Source organism: Hylaeus volcanicus, chromosome 7 (genome assembly GCF_026283585.1).
Source record: "Hylaeus volcanicus isolate JK05 chromosome 7, UHH_iyHylVolc1.0_haploid, whole genome shotgun sequence".
Classification (NCBI taxonomy): Eukaryota; Metazoa; Arthropoda; class Insecta; order Hymenoptera; family Colletidae; genus Hylaeus; species Hylaeus volcanicus.
Genome location: NC_071982.1, coordinates 3,407,374 through 3,420,358, shown reverse-complemented (window position 1 = coordinate 3,420,358; position 12,985 = coordinate 3,407,374). Strand labels below are relative to the sequence as shown.

The 12,985-nt window shown below is 44.2% G+C and overlaps 2 protein-coding genes across 4 annotated transcripts in view; one reads left to right on the top strand and one right to left on the bottom strand.

The window, feature by feature from the left end:
* Positions 1–12,985, bottom strand: part of LOC128879462 (protein artichoke-like) — a 193,803-nt gene that overhangs the window by 50,948 nt on the left and 129,870 nt on the right. For all 3 annotated transcript variants that reach the window (XM_054128619.1, XM_054128620.1, XM_054128621.1), the window contains one exon: positions 11,904–11,994. The gene's annotated coding sequence lies outside the window, so the exon portion shown is untranslated. The remainder of the gene's footprint in view (positions 1–11,903; positions 11,995–12,985) is intronic.
* Positions 5,222–7,143, top strand: LOC128879463 (alpha-glucosidase-like). The gene has a single exon (XM_054128622.1). The coding sequence runs from the start codon at positions 5,294–5,296 to the stop codon at positions 7,064–7,066; it is 1,773 nt and encodes a 590-aa protein (XP_053984597.1). The 5' UTR covers positions 5,222–5,293; the 3' UTR covers positions 7,067–7,143.

The window sequence follows — 12,985 nt, the reverse complement described above, 5'->3', positions numbered from 1 at the left end:
CTAGGTTGGCAGCCATGCGATGTCATGAATAAGGTCGACGGGATATCTTGGGACAGCGGAACATGGACAGTCGAATGTTTCCTTAGTTCAAAGATTTGCCAAAGCTGGCTAGAACGTTCGAATGGTTCGCAATTTCTTCTAGGACTTCTCTTCCAAGCTCGCGACAAAGCTTACTTGCAAAGGGAGTGCTTCTAGGGGTTCTTATTTCTGATTCCATAATTAGGGGATTTTCTTCTTGATGTATTCATTTGAACCTCTAAACGACACACTGTTTACATTCCTTCAAATTAACCCTTTGACCGCGGGACTATTTTTGCTGGAAATTGCTAAAAGGCGTAGAGGTTTGAATTATAAAAAAATATCATCTTACAGAGAACGACAAAACGAACGAATTTGTTATATTTTCAGTTTATTCATACGACTTTTAGTTTCAAAGATAAAAATTGCAAACTTAGATGACCTTTTCTCTAAAATTAAATTTTTATAACGAACTTCCAACTTTTCAACTTTTACTTCCAAAACTAAGCGCCCTATGAATAAACCGGAAATACAAAAAAGTTTCATCTCATCATCCCCTATGAGCTGATTTATTTTTAAAATTGAGTCTCACCGCCTACGCTAACATTTCCATCCTGAAACGTCACAGTTTCTTGCATTTCTTGCAATCTCTTCCATCACGACAGAACTTGCTTGCAAAGAGGATGCATATAGAGGTTCTTATTTCTGATACCATAATCAATGGATCTTCTTTTCGGTGCATTCCTTCAAGCCGTCAACTTATAATCTATTTTCACTCCTCCAAATTAAACATGTCTCAGCGTCTACGCTAGAATTTTCTTCCTCGAGCTTAACGTACTCAGACAAGCACACGTTCGCTACCTAATTTTCATCGTTGTAAATCTAAGGCACTGCTGGCTATGAATGGAAAACGAAATTTCGAGGGTAGCACGATGTTTGCAATTTTCGGGGGCTGCCAATGGCGTGTTACGCCGCTCGCGTACGTTGCCGCAATTATTCGAAGAACGTGCTTTCATTCAATTTCATGGTATTCGGGCTATGTTGATTTACCGAATGGACTCGTGCTGGACTGATAATTTAATTAGGATCGCATTGCCCGCGTGTGTTGTGCTTCCAATAATAATGTATGGGTTAATTAATTTGCAGCCTCCGAGTGCGCGCGACTGTTTGGCGTTACGCGTGTAACAGCGCCGCGCGTCGATTACCGCAACTTCTCTTTCGTTTTCGACGATCTGTTCGATGATAATCACGCTGTAAAATGTATTCTGGCAATTCTAGTTTGTTGTCCCGACAACGGCGTTTCTCTTTCATTAAAATTCAATTTGCCATTGAAATTGTTACAGGTATATATTCGGAGTAGCGTGGCCCGTTAAAAAAACTCGCAACATTACCATAACAACAACGCAGTGGTCGTATTATACTTCGATTCAACCAAAAGATCATTTACCATTGCGTTAGTCGAGGCGATTAATTATTTCTAGCCGATTCCGGATAATTGTCCGCGGTCACCTTTGGATTACCAAACGGTAAATTTGAGATTGACTTCTAATGCAATATCAATGATTCAATAAAAACTCTTTACGTGCAAGGGAAGATAGAACAAACTGCCAACTAAGAATTGATTCTCTTTTCAAGCCTCGAACGACCAGAAAATTCGCAATGAAAAATTCAGGGGCGCAAAGTGCCTCTTTGATGAATAAAGTCACTCGCCAACAGAAATAATTCCTGAAAGCAACGGCTGGAAAATTAATTTATTTACAGAGCAACCACGAATCGTTCGCAGGGAAGTTCGTCGAAAAACGTCTCGTCGGATGAAACTGGAGACGCGAAAGGGGATGGGAGGATTTTCTGGGGAAAGACTGGTGAGACAGAGTCCTGTGGAGTAGCAAGGTACAACCGCGAACGAGGGCTAATAACCTAGGAAGTTAATTACGGCCGTAAACTGCGAGGGGGCTGTTTGACTACCCCTTGGCAGCGAGGGTGGCTGACATAACGGTGGCCTCGTTACAACAGAGCAGCGCCAATCCCTCGTTTCTGTTGCCCTTTCGAAGCTATCGCACATCGTGAAAAGCTTCTGCCGTCCCTCCCAATCTATGAAAATTAACTTAAATTCTCGTGCACGGACCGCAACAGAGATCACCTGGGAATTCCATATCACGTGATTTTACCCTGTGTGTTTCGTGGAAGGTCAACACGTTTGCGAGCAGTCATTACACATAAGTAGCCTGATGGCATGAAATTTAATCAGCCTGAGCTTTGTAAACATTGTAACCGAGACTGAAGTACAGTAGCGAGATGTAATTAACAATGGAAGAAATAATTACGTCACAACCTGAGGGACACGGTAGTGAAATACGTAATAAATCGTGATACAATCCTGATCTATTAAATCCTCGCTACATCGATGAAATAATACTACAAAATTTATCTTCAAAAAATGAACGATCGATAGCGATAAAAATTAACAAGCTCGTTTAACCTGTTGAACGCCGTTTTAACCACCGAGCTTTCTTTTTCAATTTTTAAACTACAATGTGAATTATTATTCTATACCGTGTATTCTTTGCCTTCCTTTTCGACGATTAAAAAAAAAAAGGAGAAACGTCTCATGAACCCCCGGAAGCTCGCTGGTGGGAGACTGATAACAGCGCTGGAGGTACGAATGTTTATAGTGTGAATAATTCATTGTTTCAGTGAAATTGTCCCTGGCACGGGCGCGAACAATGAATGAATGCAGTTCGCAATAAGCCAAGAAGAAAATTACGCGCATAAATAATGCTCTGGACGAAACTTTGTTCCCGTTCCGCGGTGGCGTTTCTACATGGGTATCGTGTTAGTCTTTACTCGTCGCTGAATCTGCGTGTATCTTCGAGCGTAAATCAAGCTTGCAAGTGTTGTTTCGCAAAACACACCGTTGCATTTTATTGCCTCTAACTATTATGCCTCGGAATTTATTATATTCCCGTTATCGTCGTTACGGAACGAGGGAAACGAGAAACAATTCGCGCTTAAAAGTCGAAATCGTCCACACTGCGAAGGTGAAAATGTCAACGAGGCGATATAACATCAGAGACACAAATTACGTCGAGAAAACTTCCCATTATAATGTAGCATCTTGTTCCTCGCCATAGTGATTCTTTGTGATAATGTACGTTGAAAATGTAGAACAACATTTCTTTCTACGAGGCTTCGTTTTCGTGGAAATTGATTCTGAAAATTGTTGGGCATACTTGGCGAACGTGTTTGACAATTGCTTACCGTTTCTACTTGCAGTGATATTTCTCCTTTCGGCGATCCGTCGATTTTACTATCGACTGATTAGTTAAACCAATTGAAATAATGCAAGCCATCGCCCATGTTTCCAAGCTCCAATGCAAGTAGAAATGGTATGTATTGATCAGACACGTCAACTGAACCGTACTCAATTGCACGAGTGCTCCGACACTTTTTCAAATTGATTTATTTCGAAACGAGACATCATAGAAAAAAATTATAGTCCACAATATGGATTCATTTTTTCACGAAGAGAACATGCCACTCGTTACTTTTACGAATGATTGCAAAAAAGTGACTGCGCTAGTAATGACGATAACGTATCCCCGCGATGTATTCCATCGTTTTTCGTTTCTGTACAAAATAACGCGCGTCAAAGCACATTTTTGCGAGCGATTTTCGGTAAAGCATTTCCTTCACCCGTGACGTGCCTTCAATTGACCAGAGAAGAGTGGGCAACCTTTACGCTCTTTTTTTTCCAGCGTTTTTCCATACATTCCAAATTTGACGAGGATCGGCAGTCAATAGACACGCTGGTATCTTTTTGCGCCGACTCATCCATCGACCCGATTGAAAATTTCGGTTTTATCGAAACTTTGATAAATGGTTTTGATTCCGTTGCATCTGGTGCAGCGAGGACAGTTCAGCGTATGAAACTTTCACGATACACAGCGACGTAATATGTCGGCAGCAGTACCAGCTATAAATGCCACAACACAACGCCAAAGATAAGTGACTATAGATTCAAGTATGACGTAATATTACGTCAGTCGCGATCAACTACAGATTTAAAACTGACGTAATATTGTACTAACAGCAACCAGCTTTGAATCAAAAACTTTACAAAACGATGTAAGAGGCAATTTACTATATATTCAAGCACGACGTAATATTACGTCAGTGGCGATCAACTCTTAGATTTAAAAATAAGCTAATATTATGTCAACTGGTGCCATAAAACGGCGTCAGGGGTACCTAGCTATGGATTCAAGAGTGACGCAATATTACGTCGATAGACACGTCCAGTCTGTAAACATTCTAAGGAAATTCCGAGTGGAAATGGAGTTGGGATTAGAATTAGTTGCGTCGAGCGACGATTTTATTCGTCACGGCGGGTTTCGAGGTTCGCGCGAGTCTTAAATTGGCCCCGACAGCCAGGTTGTAAGAAATAGTCCTGCTAGACTGCAGCCAGCTGTATAATTAGCGACTGGCCGCGATAGCAGTTACGAGGCTGGCACGCATAAACGCGACGGACACGCGAGATCGTGCGGGCTTAGGTGTTTACCATTTCACAAGTGGCCGCGCACCTCGAAGACTCTTATCAGGAGCGAAAGTTGCACGCCTTGGGGTGCATTACACCTTCGTAGGAAATTGCACTCCATACAATAGCGACTGGTGTTTTCATTTTAAACCACGAGACAACGAACAGAAGTTTTGCTATTATTCTCGGGCACAGATGTGTCGGCCACGTAAATTTCCGCACGTCTTCCAGAGTCTCTAGCTGTTGAGTAATCCATCGATAGACTAATCCGAGCTGCGGGCAATCATTGTTTACGGTAGATCAGTTGAGATATGATTCGACTAACAAACATCGATAAAGGCGATAGACTCCAAGCGAAAAACAAGCCACTCGAAGCGATAATGCTCGACTTATCATTATGCACTCGCGGGGGAACCTGATTACTCCACTGATTGAAATCAAATAGAAAGCTCACAAAGCCTTTAAGACTACCTTAAGTCCTCATGTCTAATCGATTAATAAGTGGAAAATTACTATCACCTGGTGATCATGCTTACAAGATAAAAGTGCACAACATAATAAAAAAGTCGTTATCAACCCAGGCGAAGAAAGCAATGATTCCATATTTCCACTGCTTATCCGATTTTTATAGTTTAGATACGTCTTATAAAGACAAGCATTGTATACTGCAGTAGTTTTGATGGAATTGTCAAGAGTTTCAAAGACGTTTCAACAATTCTCATAGTTAGTTTCGATAGAAGCATGATCCGATTAGCGGTGCTCGCATGCGTGCTGGGCGTTGCGCTCGGCTGCAATGTTTACGTGGCGAACAACAACAACAACAACGCGGAATGGCACAGGAACTCCGTGATCTATCAAATCTATCCTAGGAGTTTCAAAGACAGCAATGGCGACGGCATCGGTGACCTAAACGGCATCACCAGCAGGGTAGGCTTTCTCACAGAGCTGGGAGTCACAGCCCTCTGGCTCTCCCCCATCTACAAGAGCCCACAGGTCGATTTCGGCTACGATATTTCCAACTTCACGGACATCGACCCAGATTATGGCACCCTGGCGGACTTCGACAAGTTGGTGTCCAGAGCCAAGGCCCTAGGACTCAAGGTAATCCTGGACTTCGTACCCAATCACAGCTCCCACGAGCACCCCTGGTTCAAGAAGAGCGTCCTACGGATCAAACCCTACGACGAGTACTACATTTGGATGAACCCCAAGATGGTGAACGGGGTGAGACACCCGCCGAACAACTGGCTGAGCAACTTCCAAGGCTCCGCCTGGGAGTGGAACGACGTCAGGAAGCAATACTACCTGCACCAGTTCGCGACGGGTCAGCCAGACTTGAACTACCGCAGCCCAGCCTTGAAGCAGGAGATGCAGAACGTGTTGACCTTCTGGATGAACCGCGGAGTGGACGGTTTCCGTATCGACGCGATCAATTTCATGATCGAGAACTCCAAGTTTCTAGACGAGCCCAAATCGAACGTGTCCGGTGTTCCCGCGGACGACTACGACAGCTTGAACCATATCTACACGAGGGACCAGAACGAAACCTACGATATCCTGAAGAGCTGGCGGAAGCTAATGGATGATTTCTCCAACAGGACCAAGTCTGGAGCCAGGTTGATCCTCACGGAAGCCTACACGACGCACGAGCTAACGGTCAAGTACTACGACGCTGGTTCCAACGTTCCTTTCAACTTCATGTTCCTCAATCACGAGATAACCAATACATCCACCGCAGCTGACTATAAGAGACTGATCGACAAGTGGGTGAGCAGCGCCCAGGCGGCGAAAAACGTGCCTAACTGGGTGGTAGGTAATCACGACAACAGCAGAGTCGCCACGAGATTCGGGGTTAAGCGAGCTGACCAGATCACGATGCTGTCGATGATACTACCTGGAGTGGCCGTCGTGTACAACGGTGACGAAATCGGCATGGTTGACAGACGCTTCACCTATAAGGAGACTGTGGACCCGGCTGGATGCAACGCTGGACCGAACAGGTACTACTTGAAGTCCAGAGACCCGGAGAGGACACCTTACCAATGGGACGACACCATCAGCGCAGGATTCTCTGATAGATCGTACACCTGGTTGCCTGTCAACGACAACTACAAGACGTTGAATCTGGAAGCTCAGAGACAGGCGACTCAATCCCATTATACAGTGTTCCAGGCTCTGGTTGAGCTGAAGAAGGACCCCGTCCTAGCTAGCGGCACCGTCCAGGTGAGCTTGGTCACCGACAAGGTTCTAGGTGTCGTTCGCAGACAAGGATCGGACGTTGTCGTGCTTCTGATCAATTTGGCAGACAGTCCATCCATCGTAAACGCGAAGGCCAAGTTGAATCTCCCGGCAGAATTGATACTTCACATCGCCAGCATTGGATCCAATCTCCCAGTCGGGACGCTCGTTAACACGACCAAGTTGAATCTACCTGGAGCTGCGTCGGTCGTGTACGCCTCTCCGGACATGGTGAAGGAAAAACGCTGGTGCTTCAGAGCAAAAGTTTGCATTTAGTTAATTTAGAAGAATCATTTAAGAGTATTCCAAGAATAGATGATTTATAGCTGATATAAATATAAGTTTCAATCAATTTTCTTGTTTTTGGTCAAGCTTTAGCTGCCCATAAAGCCTGGGATCCTCATGCCCTTTTTATTCCTTGTCCACTTCATTTTATACTTTTTATTAAGGAAACGAAATTAAATACTACTTCAATCCTCTCCATGTGGGAAAACTGTTACAAGAAATATTGAGAAATTAATATATTTATGTTTCGTCTACAATAACATTCAACGATTATTTACCTTGGTCGAAATCGTCTGGTAATTAACGATTCTTGTTGATTTCTAAGTAGCAATTATGATTTCGTACTAAAGTCGTTATTATTAAGGAACTTTTAATTAAGCCGTACAATTTGTTCCGCTATGCGAACGCAATTTACGCGACTGCATAATTAAGACGTCCTTCAAATATTAATAAATTTCAGATCGAGTCAGAGGGAATTCTCCGCGGTGAAAAGGATGAATTATTCGCCATAATTTAACGTCGAACTTTCAAACAAGCAACAATCCCGATCAACGTCTTCTGAAAATATAAATCGCTGAGACATGAAACGAATTACAGTTTCGAGATTCTTTAAGGGCGTCCTCGAGTTAATCAGTTTTAAAAGAGGCCGTTTTTCTCAAAACACTGTTTTAAAATTTCCTTAAAAAGGTATTAGAGAAATTGGAGAAAGATAGTGAATATTTACAAACCGATATTCATAAACTGTATCGTGTAATTTCTGTAAACATGAAATTCTTCGGTTTACAAAGGTTTCTCGGGAGGGTAGAGCTCCTCTTTCGTCAGCGTGGATCGATGCCCTTATTTTCCGCACGGTTTTTCCGTTGCGCTCGCAATCGAAGGAAAAAGGCGCACAGCCAATCCGCAGACCGTTAATTAACCGTCTGCTTCCTCGTTTAATGCAACTGAATTATTTAGCACATCGCAGTCGGGCGGCGCTATTTTACTCGGAAATTCATAGAATTTCCGAATATTCAAAGAATAATTGCACGTTCTCCTTGAGTCACAACATTCTTAAAAAAGTTGCTGTTTACGAAATGAAATATGAATGCAGAATATGGTCGCTCAGATGGAAGAATTAATCTCAGGTTTTTCCATTAAAAGTGCCACGAACAGGTTCTTGTATTTGCATTCATTTCTGTCTTAAGGGAAATCAACTGTGAAACAAACGGACCTTCAAACCGTCGCAAACAGGCTTGACTTAACATCACAGTAGACTTTCTGCAACAATCAATAATCTTCCAAGCTCGAGCAAAGGATTCTATTATTAATTTCGATTCTATAGTTGCCACAGTTACGGTACTGTAAAACAAACGAACCTTCAAACAATTGCAAACAGGCTTGGGCCTAACATCACAGTAAATTTCTGCAACAATCAATTATCTTCCAAGCTCGACCAGAGGATTCGACTCCGAATCTTAATTCTTCAGTTCCAAAGTTTGCAACGACTTCAAATAAATCCTTCCACACACGTTCAAACATGTCGAAAAAAGAAGAACGTATTCAAACATCATAAAATTTCACGCGTAGTATTTAAAAATGGTTCAATTTAATGCACAATGAGGACACAGCTGTTACCCACAGACAATCGACGACTTCCATTGTTCCAACTAGCCTCGCAAAGTCTGGCCAATGGCAGCGCTGACCGTAAACCTAGTCTTGAGCGTCACGCGTCAACGGCGTTCCAGGAAATTCAGCGAGCAAGTCGGTAGCCGAGCGAAGAGCATTGTTTGGTCGTTCCAGCAAGACGCAGCGAAGGGTGGGCTCGCACGAAGAGCGTACGCACACGAGTGCTCGCGGAAGTCCTCAAGTTTTCATGCAGACGCTGGCTCGCAGCGCAGCCAGCACACCGGGGCTGCGCCAATCACGTTGAGTGCACATTCTTCAACCTATCCTCCTGTCCCTTGTTCCCGTTATTTCTCTTCCTCTTTCAGACGTCGCCAGAGACACTTGGAAAGGATGCGCTCACAACATCGACTTCATTTGTGTACACACGGCACACGTACCCGTGCTCGAGACCCGCCGAGAATCGACGCAGACGTTTCTCCGTGGCCTCTATTCTTCCCGGAAACTGCTGCCTGGCCCGACGTTTTCGCCCAATGGGATCAATCACGAACTTTTCCACATCCTAACTTGAAAATCCTCGAGATATGTCAGACCCCATTGCGTTTCCAGTTAGAACTGGTACACACCGACGCTGTCAGCGTTCCGATTCTTCTGCATCATCGGCTACTTCGCGATTCGCCAAGGAAATAGTAGGCGCGTTCCATTTTCGATTATAAGTTGTTTCTGCCTCCTGCCGTTGACATCAGTTGTGGGTGTATTCAGGATGTAACTTAATATTTTGTGTAGCTATCGATCCAGGTTCTCATTAATCTTTTAACAGCGAAGCGAGCATATGTACACCCTCGAATAGTAGACTTAGACAGCTTGACTGACCATGAAAAGTCAACGTATAATTTTTTGAAAATATCTTCTTATAGAGAATGACAAGTCGAATTTTTTCCAATAAAAATTGGAAACTTAAACGATGCTTCGAGCCGCGAGGTGCAAAGCACTATAACTATTTCAATTTTATTATTGAACTGGTTTAACCTGTTCGCCATTTTTCCAAGATAAACGGTGCGTCGTTTCTCGACGATAAGATCAATCACGATTGTGTCTTTGTTCGGCAATTTCTCTCGATAGTGTGCATTTGATGCGGTAAACGATCAGTTCGGATGCTCTGTATCAATCGCGGTGTATCATGTTCCCGCTTATGCTGTGGCGAGATACAGATTGCACTGTGCAGCGAACGAGATGCGGAACGTATCGGACTGGCCGCGATATTATTTGAATATTGACCACCTGGTGCACCGAACGACATAATTATGACGCATCAGGGCTTCATTTGTGTTATTAGTGTGGCCAACCGGAAGATTGATTGCTCATCTTGTCGCTCGAATGTTTAACGACAGACCCGGCACACGGGGAATATTGTTCTATCTACACCGATCGGTATACTGAATGAGAAAGGTGATTACTTTATGGCAAATATAGCGCAGCAAAATGTTGCTTTTATGGATTGCTAATTAATCACAAAAAGTATAAGTATTTCGCAAAGAATACTAAACAATTCATCGTACTATTGGCTAAGGTGGAAGCTAGATTGTGAACATTGTAAGGTTAGGTAAATTCAGCAGAAAATGTGAAAGCTATTTCACTTCCAACCACAGCCAGTACTTGGTTCTCCTGCCGCAGGTTGAATTCCTGCGTATATTCAACCGCAACTGAGTTCTCTATTCCCTAACCTCAAAATTACCCAGAAATATCACACTCGTTACATTTTCAGTTTCAAACACAAGCTTCTCTCTGTTTCCCTCGGTAACATCCTTCTATGTATATAGTACAATTCATTCCCAGGGTGTCCCAGAATTAGTGTAAGAACCGGAAATAAGGGGTAGCTGAGACGATTCTGAACAAGAATTTCCTTTGCAAAAATGTCGTATAGTGTTTTGTTTTTGAAATATTAACGATAAACCATTGACCAATCACAGCGCTCGAGTAGCCCGCGCTCAGCCGCGAGAGGCTGGCTCGAGCCAGGAGGGTTGGGCCAGCCATTCGGGTCAGCCTCTCGCGGCTGAGCGCGAGCTCCTCGGGCGCTGTGATTGGTCGATGGTTTTTCGTTAATAATTCAAAATTGAAGCACCTTCCGAGATTTTTGTAAAGAGAAATGTGGTTCAGAGTCGGTTCAGGTTTCAGCTACCCTCTAAGAAGACAAAATTCTACCTTGCCCGCCTTCAAGTCATCGAGGTCCGAATCTTATCACTTGAAAACGTGATAGGTGGTAATGTTTAACTTGAGTTGAGAGAAATTAGTCAGTGGATCGTTCGAGCTGAATAAATAGTATTTCCCAGTCATAGGTAGACGCAAATGAACCGAATAACGTGTTACACCGCTTTCAAATGACTGTCTCGATTTTATCACTCGAAACCGGGAACCACCGGCATAACCTGCTTTTACTAACGGAGAGAAATCTGAAAATTTCTGCACGGTATCCTCAAAAATGTTAAACTCTTATCGCTCGCCAACGCCACTGGCTGACTTGCTTTATCCCGACAGCCATTTCTTTCACCTCCGCGGAGCACATTGAGGCATTTCTCACGCTGTCGCGCACAAAATTCCACCGCGTCCAGGCAGCATCGTAGCCATCCTCGGCGTTCCAGCATCCAGTAATCCGCACCAAATATTTCGACGGGGCGGAAGTCCCCGAGAGCCCAGTCTTATTTGCCGCGTGGTAACTCACAGCCTCTTAATTAATTCGTGGTCTTCCCGTCCCGTGGCTTCCTGGGTCTCTCTCGCTCTCGTTGGCTGGAACCTTTCGACGCCTGTTTCCTTCCTTTCGTACTCGTGGACCGTGAATTTCCGAGAAGAACTCCGCCATTCAAAGACCCCCGCTATCCGCGATGCTATCCGGCCCTTCCTCCCTTTTCTCTTTGCCTTTTAATTCCGTTGCAACGACGGCGGAGTCGCCCGCGTGCAATTTACCGTTCGCGAGCGAAGAGTTTACAAAGGTCGAGCGCGGGGTCTCCGTGAAACAGTAATCCTTCCACGCGTATTCCAATTAATTCGCACAATGCCCCCGGGGAACACCTAGGCGGGGAATCGATTCCCGTAGGGATCGCGCGTAACCCTGGGATGGTTATCGGGCGTCGAACGTTATCTCGTTAGCGTTGGAGGGGTCGCATTATCATAAAATCGAAGCACGTAACGAGCGTGACAGCGTCGACGGGGTAAAAATAGCTGGACTCACCCCTGCTCGTCGCGCGAGTCCTATTTGCGGCTGACTGTCCTCGGATGCACCAACGGGGTGTCTCGTTCGGCCGACGCGCAGACGGCTGTTCCTGCAACAGTAGATCAAAATTAATTAACGGGGAGGATAGAAGGGGAAATATTGGCGAACAGCGATCGTTCTGAGATCCTAGTTGCGCGATGGAAATTTTTACCCAACTATAAGAAATCAAGCATTTTAGGCTTTGAACAACGATGGTTAGAGTTTCGAACGATTTGTAGTGGCTAGATATTTTTTTGCTCGAAAGAGAGAGTACTGTATTGTGTAGAGGTTATGTTGAACGGGATCTACGTATTATTGGGAATCAGCCAAGGATCTAAAGATTCCGGTGATCCCAATTATAGATTAGCAGTTTTCGTCGAACTTGCCATAATTTACTGAATTAAATATTCATCCCGGTTTCACGAACACTGCGGTCGCTCGCCAGTCTGCATACGTATCGAAAATTCATATTACGTCTTTCCCAGCTGTCTACAGGTGCACGCTAGGTAATGAATACCTCATTGGCAACGGACTTCTCGAAGCACTCACGAGTAAATGCATTCTAATTCCCAAACGTTCGCCGAACTTCAAACTTCGCATGCACATCCGCCTAATCCGGGATAACGGTCGCTATTCAACAATTGTCCGTTTGGCACTTGCTTCCGCACGTCTATCGAAATTCTATGGAGGTTAGGTTAACAGAAGAACAGTTATTTTTAGATTTACACTCGAGACTTGTGGCACTCATGGCACTAGACACTTGTGTTATTAGGCATTAGGCACTCGTGATACTGAGCACTTGTGGTACTAGGCACTCGTAGCATTAAGCACTTGTGGTACTATGCACTCATGGTACTAGGCACTCGTAGCATTAAGCACTTGTGGTACTATGCACTCATGGTACTAGGCACTCGTGGTATTGGACGCTCGTAATACTAGGAACTCGTAACATTAGGCACTCGTAATATTAGGAACTCGTGGTACTAGGCACTCGTAGCATTAAGAACTTGTGGTACTATGCACTCATGGTATTAGACACTCGTGGTACTAGGCACTCGTTG

Bases quoted from the DNA above. Each gene is read 5' to 3' on its own strand.
- LOC128879463 (XM_054128622.1), top strand. From the start codon at position 5,294: ATGATCCGATTAGCGGTGCTCGCATGCGTGCTGGGCGTTGCGCTCGGC.